Genomic DNA, 25,718 nt, shown 5'->3' with positions numbered 1-25,718 from the left:
ATACCCAGGTTTGTGCTAGGCCTACTTTGTGGACAGGTAACCAGGCAGTTCTCTCCACAACATTGGAGTCAGCTGTGGATTTAAAGCACTTGCCTGAACGAGCTGGGAAAACGCAAGCGTGTTTGTCTGTAGCTATAATAAAGCTTATGCCTCAATATAAACATGACCATTGCTGTTATTGGTTGTTATTATTAGATGTTTTAGTCAGCTGGTTTTGTTGTGATTGTCATGTGAGATTAGGTCAGACTCTGTTATACACGATCAGTTCCAGGTAATTAATTTTTAAGACTTTCTGATTAATTACTTGTCTTATATGCAGTGGTATTTAATTTTCTCGTTAATTCTCATCTTCATGTAGTGGTCACGTTCATTTGATTTAACAGTGAAATTTATATGTGAGCGTATAATTTACTGTGAACCTCATTATAAGGGTCACCTCATTTAACAAAGTTAAAGTTTGTTTTGTTTAATGACACCACTAGAGCACATTGATTAATTAATCATCGGCTATTGGATTTAAAATATTTGGTAATTCTGACACCTATGGTAGTCATCAGAGGGAACCCGCTACATTTTTTTCTAATGCAACATGGGATCTTTTATATGCACTTTCCCACAGACAGGAAAGCACATACCACGGTCTCTGACCAGTTGTGGTGCACTGGATGGAACCTCATTTAACAAAGCACCAGTGTTGAAAGGGTATTTTGAACTCATTGTTTTTATACATGTACAAAGGCATATATTTTGCATTGAATTATTTTTTCCATCTAATTTTTTTTTTATTTGTTAATTTATAATAAAGTAAACTTATAACTTGGCCAAAAACCAAAAAGTTTTACCAAGTCAAATATATACACGGTATATCTTTTATAAATATGCAGGGTAGAAAATGGATTGTTTGAACACATTGTTCTTGGTTAGATGCTTGACAGATCCTATTAATATTGTATGAGAACTGATGTAATACAGAGGGAAAGCAATGGTTGACATATTGTACACTATAAAAGGTGACAAAGTGTAGATGTATTGATATGTGTGTATAAATGGTTAAAGGTTAACTTTATAACAAAATTATGAACCATGAACTATAAGGTTTAAATATATTTTACCGTATAATTTGTATTTCCAATAACAACCAAAAAGTGTTTTGCTTTTAGGAAGGAAGGAAATGTTTTATTTAACGGTGCACTCAACACATTTTATTTACGGTTATATGACGTCGGACATATGGTTAAGGACCACACAGATATTGAGAGAGGAAATCCGCTGTCACCACTTCATGGGCTACTCTTTTCGATTAGCAGCAAGAGCTCTTTTATATGCACCATTCCACAGACAGGATAGTACATACCATGGCGTTTGTTACACCAGTTGTGGAGCACTGGCTAGAATGAGAAATAGCCCAATGGGTCCACCGATGGGGATCGATCCCAGACCAACTGTGCATCAAGTGAACACTTTGCCACTGGGCTACGCCCCACCCACCCTTTAAGAAAGAGTATATTTGCAGTATGGACTGCAACTTAAGGCATTTACAAATGCAAGTACCGGCCTCGATGGCGTCGTGGCAGGCCATCGGTCTACAGGCTGGTAGGTACTGGGTTCGGATCCCAGTCGAGGCATGGGATTTTTAATCCAGATACCGACTCCAAACCCTGAGTGAGTGCTCCGCAAGGCTCAATGGGTAGGTGTAAACCACTTGCACCGACCAATGATCCATAACTGGTTCAACAAAGGCCATGGTTTGTGCTATCCTGCCTGTGGGAAGCGCAAATAAAAGATCCCTTGCTGCCTGTCGAAAAAAGAGTAGCCTATGTGGCGACAGCGGGTTTCCTCTTTAAAAGTGTCAAAATGACCATATGTTTGACGTCCAATAGCCGATGATAAGATAAAAAATCAATGTGCTCTAATGGCGTCGTTAAATAAAACAAACTTTTTTTTTTTTTTACAAATGCAAGTATAATCACACACTTTAAAAAAAAAAAAAAAATGCAGGTCACAGTATTTCATGAGAACTGTCATTCTGATGCTTGTTGTTTACACACATTTAAATTCATTGAATCATCAATTGGTTATGTTGTGAATCATTACACATTTGGCGGGGTAAACGTAAAGCGCTCGCTCGATACACCATCCCCGTGGTCCCATTTGGCTAGTTCCAACAAATATTCAAGTTATTGTATATGCTGTGGGATGGTACAATAAAATATCCCTTGCTGCTTCACGCAAGTGGGACAGCAGTTTCCTCTCTCATCTGTCTGGTCCTTACCATATGTTGACACCATATAACCGTAAATACAATGTGTTGAGTGCGCGTTAAATAAAACATTCAACAATTACCTTCAAAATTTCAAAACAAATTTCAAATTGAGCAAATATACTTCACGCAAGTGGACAGTCCCCTTAGTTCATCCCCCGACTAGCAAAAAACACAAGAGAATACCCCTCACCCCCGCCAAACCAATTACACAAAAACATTGATTACTGCAGTCTACTCTCAAAAATAATTTTTCAGGGACAGCAAACCATAAGTGATCTGTGCCAGGGCCTTTGTACATAAAAGATTCATTGATACGTGATCTGAGTTATGGCATTTGTGTAATGTACTGTAGGCATAGTTTATATTCATTACGCAAGTCAAAACTGCTGTTTAGCAATCACTTCAGAAAAGTGAAAAGATGTCCTGTTAAAATAGAGACCGCATAATACAGATCTGTGCTATATGTTGCATACTTTGGGACACAGGAGCTTGTAATGCTTTTTATCATTATGCAGCATATAAACAAATATATTGTACAGACATGCTGAAGTGCTGTAAAGATTGCAACGAGGCCCTCTGATTTGGGAGAATAGCAAGTTGATTTATTGTGACAGATTGTTGATTAATTCAAATCTGTTTACTATGAGTTACATATGAGTTGGGTGAATTCTTAAGACAGGTGGCTGTTTAATACAGGTTTGTTTTTATTACATGTTATGTATGAGTTGAGTGAATAGTCAGGTGATTTCTATTGACAGGTTGTTGGTTAATTCAGGTTTGTTTATATTACATGTTACGTATGAGTTGAGTGAATAGTCAGGTGATTTCTATTGACAGGTTGTTGGTTAATTCAGGTCTGTTTAATATTGTATGTTATGTATGAGTTGAGTGAATAGTCAGGTGATTTCTTTTGACAGGTTGTTGGTTAATACAGGTTTGTTTTATTATATGTTACGTATGAATTGAGTGAATAGTCAGGTGATTTCTATTGACAGGTTGTTGGTTAATTCAGATCTGTTTAATATTATATGTTACGTATGAGTTGAGTGAATAGTCAGGTGATTTCTTTTGACAGGTTGTTGGTTAATTCAGGTCTGTTTAATATTATATGTTATATAATGAGTTGAGTGAATAGTCAGGTGATTTCTTTTGACAGGTTGTTGGTTAATTCAGGTCTGTTCAACATTATATCTTATATAATGAGTTGAGTGAATAGTCAGGGGATTTCTTTTGACAGGTTGTTGGTTAATTCAGGTCTGTTTAATATTATATGTTATATAATGAGTTGAGTGAATAGTCAGGTAATTTCTTTTGACAGGTTGTTGCTTAATTCAGGTCTGTTTAATATTATATGTTACATAATGAGTTGAGTGAATAGTCAGGTAATTTCTTTTGACAGGTTGTTGGTTAATACAGGTTTGTTTTTATTTCATGTTACGTATGAATTGAGTGAATAATCAGGTGATTTCTTTTGACAGGTTGTTGGTTAATATAGGTTTGTTTTTATTATATGTTATGTATGAGTTGAGTGAATAGTCAGGTGATTTCTTTTGACAGGTTGTTGGTTAATTCAGGTCTGTTTAATACTACATGTTATGTATGAATTGAGTGAATAGTCAGGTGATTTCTTATGACAAGTTGTTGGTTAATACAGGTTTGTTTTTATTATGTGTTATGTATGAATTGAGTGAATAGTCAGGTGATTTCTTTTAACAGGTTGGTTAATTCAGGTTTGTTTTTAATGTATTGAGTTGGCATTACACAAACATTCCTTTCCTTTCTAAACAGCTGTACTGTAAAATGTATTGCGATGTCATTAAACAAACATTCCTTTCCTTTCTAAACAGCTGTACTGTAGAATGTATTGCGATGTCATTAAACAAACATTCCTTTCCTTTCTAAACAGCTGTACTGTAGAATGTATTGCGATGTCATTAAACAAACATTCCTTTCCTTTCTAAACAGCTGTACTGTAGAATGTATTGCGATGTCATTAAACAAACATTCCTTTCCTTTCTAAACAGCTGTACTGTAGAATGTATTGCGATGTCATTAAACAAACATTCCTTTCCTTTCTAAACAGCTGTACTGTAGAATGTATTGCGATGTCATTAAACAAACATTCCTTTCCTTTCTAAACAGCTGTACTGTAGAATGTATTGCGATGTCATTAAACAAACAATCCTTTCCTTTCTAAACAGCTGTACTGTATAATGTATTGCGATGTCATTAAACAAACACGCTTTTCCTTTCTTAAATGTGAGACAATCTACTTAACTCATTAACATCTGTCTCGGGCAGATAACCCAGGCTAACAAGATGTATTCTCAAGATAGTTGTGTTTGAACTTACATAATATTATAAATGCGTATGTGCAGAAATTTGTATGGGTGGGGCTGACATCAGTAGTACATAACAAAACATTTGCACTCAAGGGAATTTATACAATATACATAATATAAAATTAAAAAAACTTAAAATTTGCTTTGACTTGGTTGAGCTCCGATATCTCCCCTCTCTGTAGCACCCCCCTTGTTGTCTGATAATAAGTGATATGATTTATTTTGACCTGCGACAGTTCAGTGGTGAGTAATATGATGTGAAGTGATTACTTTGTTATCATCTTATGTCTGGAGACGGTGTGTGTGTGTGTGTGTGTGTCGAGTGTGTGTGGGTGAGTCACATGAACATGTACACAGTGTGTGTGTGTGTGTGTGTGTGTGTGTGTGTGTGTGTATGTGTCGTGTGTGTGTGGGTGAGTCACATGAACATGCACACAGATCTGTGTGTATGTATTCTTAACCTGCTACATTGCGATGTACCCTTGTGTTAAATAAAAGAACAAAGCATTCCTATAGCCTGTTGTAGTCAGTTAAATTTCATTCAGAATCTTGGGAAGGGGAAATGATGTACACCCAACCCTCGGTGGCGTAGTGGTTAAGCCATCGGACTACAGGCTGGTAGGTACAGGGTTCGCAGCCTGGTACCGGCTCCAACCCAGAGCGAGTTCTTAAGGGCTCAATGGGTAGGTGTAAGGCCACTACACCCTCTTCTCTCTCACTAACCACTAACAAACTAACAACTAACCCAATGTCCTGGACAGGCAGCCCAGATAGCTGAGGTGTGTGCCCAGGACAGCGTGCTTGAACCTTAATTGGATCATAAGCACGAAAATAAGTTGAAATCAATCAATGTACGCCCAACTAACAGCGCTGAGGGTGCTATAGTTTATGTTATATAATATATGTAACTATAATATTAGTGATCAGGGTTTCTCTTTGGGGTTATCTGTAGTGGTAAACCGGCCTCATGTGGTGTCGTGGTTAAGCCATCGGACATAAGGCTGGTAGGTACAGGGTTTGCAGCCCGGTACCGGCTCCAACCCAGAGCAAGTTCTTAAGGGCTCAATGACTAGGTGTAAGGCCACTACACCCTCTTCTTTCTCATTAACCACTAACAACTAACCCAATGTCCTGGACAGATAACCCAGTTAGCTGAGGTGTGTGCCCAGGATAGCATGCTTGAACCTTAATTGGATATAAGCACGAAAATAAGTTGAAATGAAAATTAGCAGCAAGGGATTTTTCATATGCACTTTCCCACAGACAGGACAGCATATACCATGCCCTTTAATAACTAGTCATGGGGAACTGCTTTGGACAGCACATGCCATGAACTTTGACATACCAGTGGGGCAATGGTTGGAACTAGAAAAAAATCAATCAGAAAATGGGACCACTGAGTGGAATTGAACCTATGACCAAAGCACCTCAGGCGAGTGCTCTATCATCTGAGCTAGATCCCTTGTTACTAATTGAAAAATGATAATGGGTTGCCTCTGAATTGTTTCTTCTTTTGTACACACCGGCCTCGGTGGCGTCGTGGTAGGCCATCGGTCTACAGGCTGGTAGGTACTGGGATCGGATCCCAGTCGAGGCATGGGATTTTTAATCCAGGTACCGACTCCTAACCCTGAGTGTGTGCTCCGCAAGGCTCAGTGGGTAGGTGTAAAACACTTACACCGACCAGTGATCCATAACTGGTTCAACAAAGGCCATGGTTTGTACTATCCTGCCTGTGGGAAGCGCAAATAAAAGATCCTTTCCTGCTAATCGGAAAGAGTAGCCCATGTAGTGGTGACAGCGGGTTTCCTCTCTCAAAATCTGTGTGGTCCTAACCATATGTCTGACGCCATATAACCGTAAATAAAATGTGTTGAGTGCATCGTTAAATAAAACATTTCTTTCTTTCTTTCTTTTGTACAATGCATTCTACTTTGTTCACAACTAATGATCACAACTAATTTTTTCTACATGACCGTATACCTGGTAGGTAATGCATTACTGAATGCACTTGAATAATTCTGTTATGACCTGTTACAACCGTTTATCCTGGTATAGCTCCTATGAGAAAACATTATAATAAAGCACTCATGAATATTCATGATATCAGTCTAGAGTATTGTGCAAGTCATGCCTTATTGGGTTAGACTGACACTGCTGGGGGGCTTTTGTTTTTAATTTTATTATCAAGCCTATTATTATTTTTTTAATTTTTTTTAAACCAAGCCAGTTTAATGGTTTTAGCAACAGTTGGTTTTTCTCATAAAATCTGTTTTTTGTTATGGTGAGCATGGATGAATGGTTACAGGTTTGATGTCTGGTGTTAGAGGTGTCTTGTTAAGTAGGCCTACATGTTTGAGAATGTAAACAGACAGTCAAGGACAGCAGTGTGGATTCAATAATTTTCAAAAGTAAGGTTTGTTTTGTCTAACTACACCACTATAGAGCACATTGATTAATTAATGATTGGCTATTGGACTTCAAGGATTTGATAATTCTGACACGTAGTCATCAGAGGAAACCCGCTACATTTTTTCTAATGCAGCAAAGGATCTTTTATATGCACTATCCCACAGACAGGATAGCACATACCAGGGCCTTTGATATACCCATCGTGGTACACTGGCGGCAGTGTGGATTTGATAATTTTTAAAAGTAAGGTTTGTTTGTTTGTTTTGTTTAACGACACCACTAGAGCACATTGATATATTAATCATCGTCTGTTGGATGTCATACATTTGGTAATTTTGACATATAATCGTGGAGAAGAAGACGGCTACATTTTTACATTAGTAGCAAAGAATCTTTTATATGCACCATCCCACAGATAATGTCTGATTACCAGTCACATATATTTCATTTTTAGCTAAATATCTCCTTAACTACTTTGTTTTTCATGTAGTTAAATATCTTTTTGTCAAATTCACTGTATACATCTGTATGTTAATAAAAATGGGAATAATAATAAAAACAATTTAAAAAAAATATATATCCTACAGACAGGAGAGCACATCCCACAGCCTTTGATACACCAGTCGTGGTGCACTGGGTGGATCAAAAGTAAGGACTTAAGATATAAAATTAAAAATGGAATACCAAGTCAGGCGTGTGTACAAAAGGACAGCTTTGGGGGTCGAAACCCCTAATTGCTTAAGCAAATTTTCTTTTTTCCTCATGTATTTTCTAGGGGACCATGACACGACCCCTCTATAAACTTTGGTTGCTTTAGTCTAAAAAAACCCTGATAAAATATGTTTGTCCTGCGTTGAGAGGGATATCTTTACAAATACAGTTGGAGGCATTTCATGATATCAGGTAGTTAAAAGTATTGTGGTATTCATTCACTGTACAATGTACACGTTGGTTGCATATGTGTGCATTACCTATTATGTTGTCGACCATTAAGAAATTTGATACTGTAGTTTTCTTCTGTGACAGAAGTACATATACTGACACAATGAAAACGCAAAAACAACTTTTCATTGCAAATAACGACAAACTATTAATGAATTGATGGATAATGTAATATGACATTAATGACTGGTATTCATGAGATACATTCACATAGAAACATGGCCAGTTATCATCGGTAATCGAGTTCAACCCCCCCATATCAAGGTCAGTATCTGGTGTGTCCACCATTGGCCCGTGAGCATGCGTGAAGAAGACCGGTTAAGGATTGGCACAAACATCTCAAATAAGCCACAGGAATGTTCCTCTACTCCTCCTGCAATGCCTGTGCAAGCTCAGTGACATTACACGGTGGTGGCTGGCAGTGACGTACACGACGTCCTAACTCATCCCACATGTGTTCAGTTGGGTTCAAATCGGTGAAATGGCGGGCCTGTTCATAACGGTGATACCCGCTTGTTGCAGGAATGTCTGGGTAATTCTTGCAGTATGTGGACGGGCATTGTCTTGTTGAAACAGAAGGGGACCTCCTGGTCTTCGGTGATGGCGCAAAAGTGGCTGTAGAACTGGTCTTAGAATAACGTCAACATAACGCTGGGCTGTAAGGGCATCGTGGACAATGATGAGATCACTCCTGAAATCACAGTTGATTACCCCCAATACCATCAGACAACCGCCGCCAAACCGATCACGTTCCCTCAAACATCCGTCAGTGTACCGTTCATGGAGTCTCCTGTACACACATGGTCTTCCATCGGCAAAGGAGACAGAGAAACGGGACTCATCTGAGAAAACAATGCTCCGGTAAAAGGCTAGTGGATGATTACCATTCTGGAGAGCAAACTGTAGTCTCGCAGCACGATGTCGCGGTGTCATGATGTTACCGTTGTACGGGTGTCTGCATCTGAGTCCAGCCATTCTGAGTCGACGGATGATCATCATCGGATGGATAGGTCTTCCATGACATCCTATCGTGTTGCTTGCTGTCATCGTTGCAGTTCTGAATGGGTCACGGAGGTGGTGTCGTCGAATCTGCCGATCTTGGCGTGGGTCGAGGTCGATCACAGACACTCCCAGTCTGTTGATGACGTTCAACAAGTCATCCAATAGTTGAACGATGGACCCTGAAGGTCCTAGCAACTTGGCTTTGCGAAGTCCCCCCTTGAACCATGCCCAACGCTCGCTCCCTTTGTTCTTCTCTGAGTCGTGGCATTCTTAATGTGACGAGGAATATGACACCATTACGTGACTTTTATGTGTCCACATACTGGCATTTCACGTGCATTGCATGCATCTCATAAATTGTTATTTTAAGTCCAATAAATATATTTTTCATTAATCACAACAAAATATTGAAAAATATCTGTTTTGCATTTTCATTGTGTGTCAGTATAGTTTTCACAGCTAATCAGTATTATTTTTATTTGGTATTTGATACATCTGTGTTAAGCAGCCACCAGATTATACAGACTTGAAAGTGGCCACTTAGGACAGGGTGGGGGATTGTCTCGTTCCAACCAGTGCACCACAACTGGTAAAAAAAAGTAAAGTTTGTTTTAGTTAACGACGCCACTAGAGCACATTGATTAAAAATCTCATGCCTCGACTGGGATCCGAACCCAGTACCTACCAGCCTGTAGACCGATGGCCTAACCACGATGCCACCGAGGCCGGTAACAACTGGTCAAACGCTGTGGTATGTGCTTTTCTGTCTATGGGAAAATGCATATAAAAGATCCCTTGCTACTAATGGAAAAATCTAGCGGGTTTCCTCTGATTACTGTGTGTCAGAATTACCAAACATTTGACATCCAATAACCGATGATTACTTAATCAATGTGCTCTAGTGGTGTATTTAAACAAAACAAACAATCAAACTTTAAAACAGGTGGCTGATTAATACAGATCAGTTTCAATATTTGTAAGACAAATATGCTGTTCTAAAGAAAAGATTTACATTAGTGCACCTTTATTCTGAGAGGCAAAATCTAGGTCAGTTTGTAGAGCATTTGTCTGAGGGGGGGGGGGGATTTAGCTCAGTTGGTTGAGTGCTCGCTTGAGGTGGTAGCGTTGCAGGATCAAACCACCTCAGTGGATTAATTCAATTGATTGGGGGTTTTCTTGCCATGGTATGTGCTTTCCTGTCTGTGGGAATGTGTATATAAAAGATCCCTTTCTGCATTAGGAAAAATGTAGCAGTTAGCTCAGTCGGTTGAGTGATCGCTTGAGGTGGTTGCATCACAGGATCGAACCACCTCAATGGATTCATTCAGTTGATTGGCTTTTTTCTTGTTCCAACCAATGTGGGAATGTGTATATAAAAGATTCCTTGCTGCATTAGGAAAAATGTAGCAGTTAGCTCAGTTGGTAGAGTGCTCGCTTGAGGTGTTTGTGTCACAGGATTGAACCACATCGGTGGATTAATTCAATTGATTGTTTTTTTTCTTGTTCCAACGAGCGCACCACAACTTGTCAAAGGCCATGGTATGTGCTTTCCTGTCTGTGGGAATTTGTATATAAAAGATTCCTTGCTGCATTAAGAAAAATGTTGCGGGTTTTCTCTGATGACTACATGTCAGAATTACCAAGTTTGACATCCAGTAGCCGATGATAAATTAATCAATGTGCTCTAGTGGTGTTGTTAAACAAAACAAACTTTTGTCTGAGGTGCTTTGGTCGTTGGGTTTAATCCCCTCAGTGGACCCAGTCTCTGATTGGTTTTGTTTCCTATCCCAACCAGTGCCCCATGACTGGTGTGTTAAAGGGACAGACCCTAGTTTTCAAACACTAAGTCATAATTTTCACCTAGACTCTAGTTTCAACCCATAAAAATTTGGTTAACTTACAAACCTGTAACAAATTTGGATACAACAGAATGAAACAAGAGTCTGTGACGTTGAAATACCCTTAAAAATAGACTAAAATGCGACTCCATAACAGTTACTTCTCAGACCCACATGCGTTTTTAAAAATATGAAAAAATGCATTTTGTGGTAATAGAAACACAAGGATAACCAGAAACACTTCAGTGGTACAGAAATGGATAATCTAAACAATAAAATATAAGTAATGTTTGATTTCAGTGATCATAAACAACTCCTATAGTGAAAAATATGCTATAGTGTTTAAAAACTAGGGTATGTACTGGGAAAGTGTATATAAAAGATCTCTTAAATTTGCTGCTAGTGAAATTTTGTTAGTTTCCTCTAACATTGTATCGAATAGCTGATATTAAATAAATCAATGTGCTCCAGTGATGTTGTTAAACAAAACAAACTGTATTTGAAATGATTTGTAAGAAATACAAGGTGACATTTAAGACAGTTAAATAGGCTGCTTAAATGGAGGTGGCTACATGATCAAGTTTCACTCATGGGCGTAGGAAGGTGCCAAAATGTGTGTGTGTGTGGGGGGGGCGGGGGCGCACACACACACACACCACACACACCACACATACACTCTTATCTCATGCACACACACACACAGAGATATATATACTACTCAAAAGAATTTAAGGGTCAGACGATATTTTCGACATTATTTTCTGAAGACAATTATATTAGCTAGACCATAATGTCACGCATGGTATTGTTCCATTTTGACGAAAGTGGGTCTAAGCAACCCATAAATGAATTAAAATCCACTGTCATTGACACTGTCGACTAGTTCTAATGGCAAAAACATGCTTACATTTGCACGTAAATTTGGGCGAAAGCGAAAGGTCTGCTAAGTACCCATAACTTGCTTTTTCACAAAGCGCTTCATTTGCACGCTTTGCACGTGTATTCCATGTTCCCAATGCTGAATTTCCGTATAATTGGAGCTTGCGTTCGTGTACGGTGCACACTCCAAATTCGACAATGGTACGACTTCAACTGACTATCGAAGATCGAGGAAGGGCTATTGCTTGGCTTCAGGATGGCAATACGCAAAGAAATGTTGCTCTGAGACTTGGTGTCAGTCAGAGTGTCATTGGCCGACTGTGGCAACGGTACCAAGCAACGAATTCTGTTCGAAATCGTCCACGTTCGGGAAGACCCCAAAACACTACAAATAGAGAGGACCGCTACATCACCAATATGGCTCTACGTCAATGCACAACCACTGCACGCCGATTACGTGACAATCTGCGGACTGCGACTGGAACTCGAGTGTCTGATCAAACCATACACAATCGTCTGAGAGCCAATAATCTACGCTGCCGTCGCCAGGCTGTTCGACCACCACTCCTACCACATCACAGAACGGCCAGACATCACTGGTGCACGCTTCATCTGCAGTGGCAACGTGTTCAGTGGGGTCGAGTGATGTTCACTGATGAGTCCAGGTTTAGTCTCCAGTTCAACGTCGGTCGGGTTCGTGTCTACAGACGTCCTGGGGAGCGCTTCGCTGACGTTAACGTTAGACAACGTCACCGGTTCGGTGGTGGCAGCGTCATGGTGTGGGGCGGCATCTCTATCCACCACAGGACCCCCCTCTATGTGGTGGATGGCAATCTGAATGGAATCCGCTATCTGAATGAGATTATCCGGCCGTTGGTTCTCCCAGGCCTTCAGCAGATTGGCGGCGGGGCAGTTCTGCAGGATGACAATGCCAGACCCCACCGCGCCAGGGTGGTAACGGACTTTCTCAGACAACAAGGTATCGCCAGGATGGATTGGCCAGCATATTTGCCTGACTTGGCCCCAATAGAGCACGCCTGGGACGAATTAGGCAGGAGAGTTCGGGATAATCATGCTCCTCCGGCCAACCTTCATGATCTGGATCAACTTCTTATGGCAGAGTGGCAGGCCATTCCCCAAGAGTTCTTCAGACGTCTGATCAACAGCATGAGGCAATGATGTGTCGAGTGTATTCGCGCCAGGGGTGGATTCACACACTATTAAACGAATGTTCTAATGTGTAAAATCCATGTTTGACAACCTTCAACTTTGACAGCATGTCATGTGACTTTCTTGTATACAGTGACGTTTATTTGTGGTTTTTTGTAAATATGGAACAATAAATACAAAATTTGGTGTAGTTTACATCATCAATCTAATACACTCTGAAACTTATTTGGTTATAAATTTTGGACCCTTAAATTCTTTTGAGTAGTATATATACATGTAAAATATAAAAAAAAAAACATTGCTGCTGCTACAATGTGGGGAGGGCACATGCCCCCCTTGCTCCCTTGCATCCTATGCCAGTGTCATTGTACTTATGTGTTAAAATTTACTCAGTGAGTTATTTTTAAAAAGCAAACAAAAAACCATCTTGAAAATAGCTAATTTATTTAATTAGTTCATTGTTTGTTTCACTTTTGACCCGTGTATGTCATATCTTTTATTAGATATGTATTGGTAAATCTGAGCTTGTTACCAACGCTGCAATCTTTATCTATCACTTGTATGTCACCGGTGCTTCCATCTGATAACCTGCTATTGCTAAATTGGTGTTAACGGTTGCACAATAATCCAGGCAATACACACCAACTGGCGACACAAATAAGTTGAGCTGCAGTTTGATCATTCTCAATAATGCCAAGAGTAATTCGAACAATGGGTGGATGTAGGTCATAGTAGATGTGGGAGATGGTGTAAACAAAGTTGGCTGTTAAGGTATGCCGATACTGTCATTGTAAACCTCAGGTATACTAGTGTTTTTGCCATCTGTACCTACATTGTTATGTTTAATGGGTATTTGAAGTGTATTACAGTTTGTACCATATTATGTATAACAATGTGTATGATATACAGTTAGTTGTACCAGTATTAAGCAGTATGAAGTGTATGACAGTGTAAGTATACACATTGTATCACTATGTAAACAGAGTGTGTGTACAAATGTATACATGTGTACTAGTATTACAAATGTTTTAAAGCAGGACTTAAGGGACTGTCCTGAGTTGGCAACCCTTGTAAGATTCTCTCTAACTGGCTTTTTTGGCAACTAAAATTACATATTAAATACATTTTCTTGTTTAGAATGTCAGTGTCTATAAATATATATTCAATGTGTTTACAGTTGTGTGCAAATGTTTGTAGCAGTCATTTTTCATTTTACTTCATAATATATAATATTATATATACATTTTTTGTATGTACTAAATTATTGGAAGGTAAAATCCGGTTTGAGCTGCTACAAACATTAGGACAACACCAAACATCTTGTTTATACAGATACTGATATTCCAAACAGGAAAATATCGACATCAGAAAGGATCTGCAGGCGTGTGTGCAGGGTGGGGTGGGGGGTGGGGTGGGGTGGGGGAGGGGTTTGGAGGTCAACCCCCCCCCCGGCTCAAGGCGATTTTTTTTTTCATATCCCGATTTTTTACATTCCTGTGAATGGATATGGAAGTACTGAGATGTTATCATCACACCTGTGGGGAAATGAATAAGCAGGCGACACGGCTATCTGACCATCAATCATGCAACATTTTCGGGGGAGGGCCCCCCAGACCCCCCACCACAGGCTTCGCCAAACACCTCGACCCCCCCCTTGCAAAATTTCCTGCGCACGCCCCTGATCTGTTAGTCGTAAATATGCTATGTTAAATGGGAGCAGACTTCAAGTATTTTCCTTTAAGTATGTGACTGTAAAAATGTATTTTGCTTAGTGACACCGTTAGATCATCATCACACTGATCAATTAATCAGATCGAATTTAAACAACTCATTGGACAGATGTCAAAAAAAAAAGAAGAAGAAGTGAAGAAGTTTGTTTTGTTTATTGACACCACTAGAGCACCTTGATTTATGAATCATCAGCTGTTGGTCATTTTGACACAGTTATAGAGGAAACCCGCTACATTTTTCCATTAGTAGCAAGGGATCTCTTATATGCACCATCCCACGGACAGGATAGCACATAGCCATGATATACCAGTCGTGGTGCACTGGCTGGAACGAGAAATAGCCCAATGACGGGGATCGATCCTAGACCAACAGCGCATTAGGCGAGCACTTTACCACTGGGCCACATCCCACTCCTGGTAGGTGTAGAGACACTACATCAACTTCTCTCTCACTATTTTTATTATAAATGAATGAATCAATGCTAATGGAAAAATGAAGTGTGTTTCCTCCGCATTGAAAACTGTTTGTAAAAAATACCAAATGTTTGACATCCAATAGCTGATGATTAATTAATAATTTGAAGTATTCTAGTAGTGTTGTTAAACAAAACAAAGTTTAATATAAACTAATATACACCAGGACACAGAAGGAACACAGGCGATTTGTCCAGTTTGATTGGTCAAGAGCTTGTTCTTTGCCATAGGAGTGTGTTATGACTGTCTCTCTCAACCTACAACTGAAATCGTTAACATTTTGACTCGCAAAATATGACTCAGTCGCATGCTACAAGCAGTTGTGACACACAGCAACCTAAGAAACCATCTTAAAGGCACGGTATCACAGGTTTCAGTGTTTGCTTTTGTCTAAATTGGATTATAAACATTGTACACTGAACTTCACTGCAGTTCAGAGCTAATTTATGACAGTAAAAATTCTATCCTTGGCATTTTTCAGGTCTTAACATATATAATGGGTGTACATAATGTAATACCTCTTCACAAAACGTTTTAAAAGGGCTGATGATAGCTAAGAGCGAATAATTAAATTTCTGTTACAGTCATTACAGTTTAAAGGTGCATATCTCACTGGTCTAATTGTAGCAATGCAAGTCTCTATATTTTTCGATTTACGTGAACATATCATCAGAGAATGTTACATCTGATGATTTCACTTTGAGTGTTATTGTATTGTTTAAGATACACACGGACATGCGCACACACACACACACACACACACACACACACACACACACACACACACATATACACACATGCACACATGCACACACACACACACACACATGCACGCATGCACACACACATGTACACACTCACACATATACACATACATACACACACACACACACACATGCACACACACACACTCACACACATACATATACACACACATATACACACACATACACACACACATACACACACACACACACATATACACACATGCACACACGCACACACACACACACATGTACACACACATGTACACACTCACACATATACACACACATACACACACACGCACACACGCACACACACACACACACACATATACACACACATACACACACACACACACACACACTCACACACACATATATACACACACACACTCACACACACACACACATATACACACACACACACACTCACACATACATACACTCACACACACACACACACACACACACACACTCACACACACACATACACGCGCACACACACACACACACACACACACACATATACACGCATGCACGCACGCACACACACACACACACACACACCACCCAACCAAAAAAATAAAAAATAAAATATAATCTTATTTGTGTTTTAATTTTAATTAAGTTTCAAATTTAATTATATAAGGATTGTTATTTCTTTTAGTTTAATCAGGGTATGAAGAAAAAGTATGGCAAACTTTTATTCATGTTATTTTTGATCATATCCCAATGAACCTAAAAGAAATAACTTTAGGACAATCCTTAAATGCAGTTGTTTTTTCCCTGATATGTAACTATATGGAAGATGATGACTGTAACTAAGTGAACATCGGTATGGTATTACAAAGGATAAACCAAATACAGTGAAACCCCTCTAAACCGGACACCCTTGGGACCAAGTAAAATGTCCAGTTTTAAGAGGTATCTGGTTTAGAAAGGTTAATTAAAAAAAAAAAATGTGAAAAATGTCTGGTTTTGGGGGAATTCTGGTTTACAGAGGGTCCAGTTTTTAAAATATTTTCCCCACCCCGCTTACACATTTTGTGAAAATCCAAATAATTAGAACACAGTCTTTTTTTTTGTAATTAATCAGGATGAAAACACTATTCCACAAAACATAAATCAAAGGCCATGCTATCCTGTCTGTGATGACATGCATATAAAAGATCCCTTGCTGCTCATTAACAAGAGCAGCATATGTGGTGGACTCAGTTTTCTTCTCTCACTTTCAAGACCCATGCAATGTCGCAACTAACTCCTAACAGTTACAACAGGATTGAAATATGCTGGGGGTCATAAACATTCCTTTCTTTTCCATTCCTTTCTACTAATTAATAATACAAAATAGGTATAGTGTAAGAATACATCTTAAGGGGATCTGGACCTTGGTGGGGGGGGGGGGGGTTGGGGTTGAATATGAGCCAAGTGGACCCTTTTTCTATTTTGTTTTTGCACCACCAGAAACTCCCTATGTATAAACCTATATGTTTTAGTTCTGAAAGCGGACCATTTGCTTCAGTAGGTGGGGTGGGGGGGTGTCATCCAAACCCCCTGAACCTCCCAGCTTACACCCTGGTACTCACTGTATAGCTTACGATTGACATGTGTTGTTTGAGACCTGATAAGCTGTTATGTAACAATATTTGTCACATGTTACAATTTACACAGCAAGAAAAGTAAGAAGAAGAGAGTGCTACAAATCACATTATACAAGCTGCTACCACAAGTGGCACAGTAGCAACGCTCCTTAACCAAATCCTAATTATAGCTAAATGACATTGTCATCATACTGAAAGATAGGACTGGAATACATGTATGTGTTTAATAACATCCCATCACATTGTTTAAACTGCCACTAAATATGCAGAAATGGAAAATATTTCACTGGCCCACCAGACCAGAACCAACTAAAATCTACTAGCCTGCCAGAATTTATACTAGTCTGTCAGCCTATAGAAAATATACTTTTGTTTAGCAATATTTTAATATATTTATCATTGGCTAGTGGACGGCTTTCTACTAGTCTGCCAGCCTATAGAAAATATACTTTTGTTTAGCAATATTTTAATATATTTATCATCGGCTATTGGACGGCTTTCTACTAGTCTGCCAGCCTATAGAAAATATACTTTTGTTTAGCAATATTTTAATATATTTATCATCGGCTATTGGACGGCTTTCTACTAGTCTGCCAGCCTATAGAAAATATACTTTCGTTTAGCAATATTTTAATATATTTATCATCGGCTATTGGACGGCTTTTTACCAGTTGTAGTGCACTTGTTGGAATGAAAAAACCCCCAATCAGTTGAGTGAATCCACTGAGGTGGTTCGATCCTGCAATGCAAGCACCTTAGGTGAACACTCAACTGACTGAGCTAAATACCGCCCCTATCTTTACATAAAGATGCTACAAGATGAGGAACACAATTTAGCTCAGTCGGTTGGGCATTCGCTTGAGTGCGTCTTTAAATAAAAGGTTTCTTTCCTTCGTTTCTTGTGGTCATCCATTCCACAGGTCTGTCTTATCCCATCAGCTTTAGCTTAATCCAACCAGGGCGGGATTTAGCGCAGTCGGTTGAGTGTTCTCTTGAGGTGCTTGCATCCCAGGATCGAATCACCTCTGTGGATCCATTCAGCTGATTTTTAATTTTTTTTGTTCAAACCAGTGCACCACAACTGGACAATGGCTGTGGTATGCATGTGCTGTCCTGTCTGTGGGGAAAGTGCATAAAATGATGCCTTGCTGTATTAGGACAAATGTAGCGGGTTTCCTCTGATGAAATGGAGTCAGAATTACCAAATCATTTGAAATGTTTGACATACAATAGCCGATAATTAATTAATTAATCAATGTGCTCCAGTGGTGTTATTAAACAAAAACAAACAAAAAAAACCTGAAAAAAGCTATCAGTTGTTACTCCAAGTCGCACAGTGAGAACGCCCCTTTAGGATTTGTGCTGCTGTGTGTTTGATGTAATGTGATGCCTACTAATATTGATTACCCTGTGTTAGTAAGTCTACATCTTACTGTACATGCTGTTTATCTTCTGATCTGTGTACACATTCTTTTAATATACTAAGCATATCAAACTGGAATTTATATATTAACAAATTCAGTTTGGGAGGATTTATATTAATGTGTAGCAGTCGCATATTGTGTACAATTTTGTAGCATAGCGAGGTGACTTTACGCTAAATTTATAACAGTTTTACATCAATAATTCTCTGCAATTTACTGAAGGATAACATTGAGGGTTTTCTTTTTAATGATATATCAATTCGGAATCCAATAAATTGTATAAACTGATGGCAGAATAAGTTTGTAATTATATAGATTTAGCTATACATAGCATACAAAGAAAACTTATTCTTAAGAATAGATATGCCAGATATGACATCATTATCAGAAAATCCATGTACTATGATGCATTATTTTTTCACATAATTGAAACTTTTCTATTTCCATGCTCCTTGGTTATTCTGGTCTTTTGAGATGGTAGTTCTAACTCAATGCATCGTCTTGTATTTCCCAGGGGCGGGACGTAGTCCAGTGGTAAAGCACTTGCTTCATGCACGTTCGGTCAAGGATCGATCCCCATCAGTGGGCCCATTAGGTTATTTCTCATCCCAGCCAGTGCACATATCACAGCCCGTGGTATGTTCTATCCTGTCTGTGGGATGGTGCATATAAAAGATCCCTTGCTGCTAATTGGAAGAGTAGCCCATGTAGTGGTGACAGCGGGTTTCCTCTCAAAATCTGTGTAGTCCTTAACCATATGTCTGATGCCATATAACCTTAAATAAAATGTGTTGAGTGCGTCGTTAAATAAAACATTTCTTTCTTTTTTCCTTGTGTTTTGACATCCAATAGCCGATGAGGAATAAATTAATGTGCTCTAATGGTGTTGTTAAAGAAAACAAAGTTTGTATTTCCCAGGATGGAATGTTTACTGCCATAAATTGTATTTCATGGAAATAGGCTTGTCAGATTTTATCAGGACAAGCTTCCGTTCTCATGCTTCACAGACATTCAGGGTGTCATCTGTCATTTAGAGGGTGGAATGTAGCACAGTGGTAAAGCGTTTGCTTGATGCGCAGTCGGTCTGGGATCGATCCCCATCGGTGGGCCCATTGGACTATTTCTCGCTCCAGCCAGTGCACCACGACTGGTATATCAAAGGCCATGGTATGTGTTATCCTGTCTGTGGGATGGTGCATATACAAAAAAACCTTGCTGCTAATCAAAAAGAGTAGCCCATGAAGTGGCGACAGCGGGTTTCCTCTGTAAGTATCTGTGTGGTTCTTAACCATATGTCCGATGCTATATAACCGTAAATAAAATGTGTTGAGTGCGTTGTTAAATAAAACATCACATCATAACTAATCTTATCAAATCCACAAAATCTGACAAATGGACTGGATAGGACCATCAGAGACAGCTGTGTTGCACGAACACAGCACACTTGTTTGCAACATCTGCCTGGCATAATGTAACAGAGTATTTGAATCAACTGAACGTGCCAATTTCTGATGGTCATCCACTATAGATTTTTCAATATAAAATTGTCTTTTTCGGTTATAAATTAAATTATTTAGTTGTCATTTTTTATCGTTATATAGTTGAAAATATATTTATAATTCAAAGCAAAAGTTAATAAATACATTTTTAACACAATCCATTTCTGATAAGGTAGAGCAGGCCCTTGGATTTCACAGAAACGATTGTTTCAAGTACTGTGTCAATAAAATCACGGAACCGAAATTTTGTTTCCAATGTTTATTATTATTATTATTATTTTAATATTTTTTATTAACCCACTGCCGCCTTTTCTTTCTCTCCTTTGAATTCCATCTCATTTCGTCCTGATCTGGCAACTCCTCCTATCTGTCAACTTCTTTCGCTGTCCACCTCCACATCTCAGTCCTTGTTTCTCCAACTGCAACAGGTGCTTGTCTCTTGTGGCTATCTGTGCCACACACCTGCCATTCCCCATCAGCTTTTAGCTGTGGGCTTAGTCTGACCACTTTGGAGAGTGTTCAGTAGTTACTTCTGGTATTGTTAAGAGGCACTTGTAACCAAGTTTATTATATTAAGTACGACTATTTAACGAAAATACTATATATATATAATTATTTTTTAAAAACAGTTTCCGATGGGTTCCCATGATCACAAGGCACAGAACCAAAACAAATTTTCCCATGAAATTTGAAATACTATGGCCAGTAGAGTACTAATTACTATGTGTTTGTTTGTTACAGAAAATGGTTGACATAGAAATGCTGCCTTTGCCGTGCTGGTTGGAGATGCAAACATTCCACGCTGACATCTGTGATACACCACCAACACCTCCACCACAGCAGGTACCGACATTTTGAGGGTTTACTCTTCACTCCACAGAGCAGGATGTAGCTCAGTGGTCGAGCACTTCCCTGAGGTGTGATGGGTTGAAGGATCGATTACCGTCTGTTGACGCTATTTTCCCATTCCAACCAGTTCCTCCAAAACTGTATATGGGACATTTTTTCTATGCCAACAAAATGCTGAGTTATATATATCTATACACAGTGAAAACTCTCTAAACCGGACACCCTTGGACCAAGACAAATGTCTGGTTTAAAGAGGGATCTGGTTTAGAGAGGTTAATTTTTGTGCTGATTTTGAGGGAATTTTGATTTACAGATAGTCCGGTCTTGAGAGGTTTTACTGTATATATATATATATATATATATATATATATATATATAGTCAAACCTGCCTTCGCGGCCACCTCCATATGGCGGCCACCTGTCCATGGCGGCCACCCTGAGGTCCCCCCAATGAATTTTACTATATATTTTACCTCTATATGGCAACCACCTGCTCAACGCGGCCAGCGGCCACACTTTTGTCATAAAAAAGCGAAAATGAACCTGCTATCGCGGCCACAATTGTTTTTAGTGCAAGTTATAAAGAAATGTCGGCAATCGTAAAAAAAACCGTAATATGTTTTTGTTGATATAACCAATTGGCTTGATAAACAGCGGTCCTTTAAAGGTCGTCGGTAGCTTAGCTGTGTTCGTTAATTAACAAGTGTTTTTAATCTGGATTAATGGTGCGATGTACTAGTCATCGGCGGTGGTCATTAAACGCAGTTGATAAGAGGGTATCTAGCCTAAAACAACTGGAGTTAAACGTGTCAACTCTAGAAGGAATTAAATACTGCTGCAGTTTATTTCTGATATTTATTTTCAAAATGCCACCTAAACCCAGTAAGCCGATCGCGTTAACGTTTTTGCACATGTATATGGCTCCTTAATAGTTCTATTGCAACATACGTGTAATTGTTTTTTAAAATTCGGACTTATATATGACCTGCATACGGTGGCCACCTCTCTATGGCGGCCACTTTTGTCATGTCCCACGAGTGGCCGCCATAGACAGGTTCGACTGTATATATATATATATATATATATATATATATATATATATATATATATATATATATATATATATACATTTGTGTATGAACGAGAAATAGCCCAATGAGCCCACTGACGTGGATCGATAGCTAAGTCAACGCACATCAAGCGAGCACTTTACCACTGGTCTATGTCCTGCCCCTGTTTGACAAATGTTTGAGAAAGTCATATATATATATATTCCATTTAAACATGCTTTCAGTTACTCTCGACCAGTACTTTGGAATCAGTTACCTAAAGCTATCCGAGGATAGCCAAATACTGCTGTTTTTGAATATAGACTCAAGAAATATTTTCTAAAATAATATCATTTGTACATATGTTTATTGCCATATAATTCTGTATTGTTTGTACCTGAGGGCCTCGGGGAAGATTAGCTTTTGCTAACTGTGTTACCCTCACTAAATAAAGAATTTATTATTATTATTATTATGTCTATAGTAAGTGCATATAAAAGTTAAAATTTGTTTTGTTGAATGACATCCTTGATACTTCTCCACCCACTCAGTGGTTTTTCATTATCACCAATAAAGTGCCATCTCTTTTCCAGTCATCTGTAAAAATACTCATACAATTTTCAGATTTTTTATTCCATGCAGTTTCATGAACCATAATAATAAATAACAAATTGCTGAGAAGGCCTATAATTTTTATTAGGATTTTTATTAAAGTAATATCTCTGTTTCAATCAACTTTCTCGTCTTGCTACAGGAGTATGGTCCCCCTGTGATAGTTGTTTCCGAACCCTTGGGTGTCATTTTTTATTAGGTCTTTAGTAAAGTATTTTATTACCCATACTGTTAATAATATCTTGGTACAATCAAAGTGATACGCCCCACTAGAACTCCAAGTGGGACGCAGCACTTCGTGACATCATCGATTGGCGCACTACAACCTTGCAGGAACGTCAACCAAACGAGTTGAATGACATAAATTAAGATCGATTATGGGTAATAAATATGATATTAAACTCGCTACCATTTCGTATCATGTGAATGTACCCCCCAGAAATAATTTTCATTGTTACTTGGTAAAGCTCGTGACAAGTGAAAATTATTTAACTCTGGACATAAACATGATCCGAAATGGAAGCTTGTTTAATATCCTCTAAATTTCTTTTAAAATCAATTTTCTCGTCTTGTTGCAGGACTGTGGTCCCCCTGTGATAGTTGTTTCCGAGCCCCTGGGTGTAATGTTTTAATAGGACTTAGTAAAGTATTATCTCTTTTTTAACCAACTTTCTCGTCTTGTTGCAGGACTGTGCCCCCCCCCCCCCGTGATTGTTGTTTCCGAACCCCTGGGTGTCATTTTTTATTAGGTCTTTAGTAAAGTATTATCTCTTTTTCAATCAACTCTCCCCTCTTGTTGCAAGACTGTGCCCCCTCCACACACACACACACACACACCCGTGATCGTTGTTTCCAAACCCCTGGGTGTCATTTTTTAATACGACTTTTATTAAAGTATTATCTCTTTTTCAACCAACTCTCTCCTTTTGTTGCAGGACTGTGATCCCCCTGTGATAGTTGTTTCCGAGCCCCTGGGTGTCATTTTTTAATAGGACTTTTATTAAAGTATTATCTCTTTTTCAACCAACTCTCTCCTTTTGTTGCAGGACTGTGGTCCCCCTGTGATAGTTGTTTCCGAGCCTCTGGACTTTGTGGAGTTGCTCAGCGCCAGACTCCATGTCTTGGAGTCGGATGGTGACGAGGAACTCAGCCAGTATGAGCGGCCGCAGTCCCTCAAGTTCTCCAGAGATCTGAGAGTTGACGCAAATGAAAAAATTATATCGGACACTGACTATGCAAGTGATGATTCTGGTGTGATAGATCACAGGAAGTGCTGTCGTCACAAAAACAGAACAAAGCGACGCTATAGACATCGAGGTAACTTTTATTTCTTAATTTCGACTTACCTTAGACTTCCCTGACACAGGGCTAGCTCTGACACTCGCCAAATTCACCAATTGTAAATTTTAAGAACTGTTGACAAATGTTATTTTAATTTGGCCAAAAAAAAAAAAATTGTGTAATTATTGATATTTTGTCGGAAAATAGCTAAAGGTTTTGATATTTTAAAGATAATTTGGCGAAATTGTCTGATCATTCAGAACTATCTGCTGACAAACTTTAAAATAATTTCAGATTCTATCATTCAACTTCCAAGTTACAAAATTAGGATAACAAGATTAATAATGCTTTTCTATCTTTATGATTCTGTCTAACAAAAGGATTACATTAGGCGAGATCTATATTGCAGGGTTTCAAATAGAATGTAAAATATGGCCTGCTGTTATTTTTTGCAAACAGCCGGCCAAAATAAATATGTCCTTCTAAGTTAAAATATTGCCTGCTGGAAATAAAGAAAGCATGGAGTAAGAGAAGACTTGGGATAGTGTAGAAAATTAACACTTCTGAAATATATTTTACAGCATTATGGTTTTAAAATATACTCTTAAAAAAAAGTAGGGTAACCAGAAATATTAATGTTAATATCAACTATCAGACCGAACATACGTTTTGACCACAGACATCCTAGTAAAGAACGTTCAGGTCTGTTTATCAACACACCAAAACACATTCCATAGTTTGCACATGCATCACACAGTTGCCACGTACACATGAATGGGGTGTCAATCTTGATTTTGACAATTTCCAGGAAGGTCCATTACTCACTGTGGAACATTATTTCTGTCAAGCTTTTTCATTCTGTTAATCATACAGTTGTTATTGTTTTGTTTTTAATCATTTTTATTGTTTGAATTTGCAATTTACTGATAAAAAAGTCATCAACTTTCAAATTCCATTTCTGACCCCAATCATCCTTCAAGATCTTTGGTGGTCATAAACCATACTGTAATACTGAACTACTGGTTATAATGTTTGCCCAATTAATTCACTATTATCATATAACCATTCCCCACAGCTAATATACCTTAACATTTTGGCAATTATAAATTCATATTAGAGTTCCCCTACTTTTTTTGAAGAGTATATAACAGAATCGTAAGCTAAATAATTGGAAATACATCTGTCTTTTGTAAAATGACCTGCAAATTGTTGGGTGATTTTAGCAGGTGAATTTCTTTTTCACCAGCTAGGTCTAAAACATGAACTGCTTTTTGCTTTTTGCAGGCCGCTATTTCGAGCCATGATTTTGTGGACATTAATGCTAGTTTTACTGTAATAAACTGAGTTTAACTGCTACTTGAAGTAAAATGTTTAAATAAATAAAGCACACTGGCCTACTTAGCAAGAGGCAGTATAAAAAATAACTTTGCTGTATGTTTATATTGGAGTACAGTGTTCGAGATTAACAGTATCCCAATATCCCGGAGATACCAGAATTTAATTTTGGATACCAGACTTCAAGAACCCAGTATCCCACCAGGATACCATATAATACTAAATTCTCAGGTGGGATACCAGATTTTGAAA

The 25,718-nt window shown here is 38.6% G+C and overlaps 1 protein-coding gene across 2 annotated transcripts in view; it reads left to right on the top strand.

The window, feature by feature from the left end:
• LOC121373989 (ETS-related transcription factor Elf-2-like) overlaps positions 1–25,718 on the top strand; it is a 128,523-nt gene that overhangs the window by 28,039 nt on the left and 74,766 nt on the right. For both annotated transcript variants that reach the window (XM_041500845.1, XM_041500844.1), the window contains exons 2-3: positions 21,082–21,183; positions 23,897–24,167. In XM_041500845.1, the coding sequence (XP_041356779.1) occupies positions 21,085–21,183; positions 23,897–24,167 (370 nt within the window). In that variant the 5' untranslated portion in view covers positions 21,082–21,084. The remainder of the gene's footprint in view (positions 1–21,081; positions 21,184–23,896; positions 24,168–25,718) is intronic.

Source organism: Gigantopelta aegis, chromosome 6, assembly GCF_016097555.1.
Source record: "Gigantopelta aegis isolate Gae_Host chromosome 6, Gae_host_genome, whole genome shotgun sequence".
Lineage (NCBI taxonomy): Eukaryota > Metazoa > Mollusca > Gastropoda > Neomphalida > Peltospiridae > Gigantopelta > Gigantopelta aegis.
Note: the sequence above shows the minus strand (reverse complement) of the source record. Positions and strands in the feature narration are given on the sequence as shown.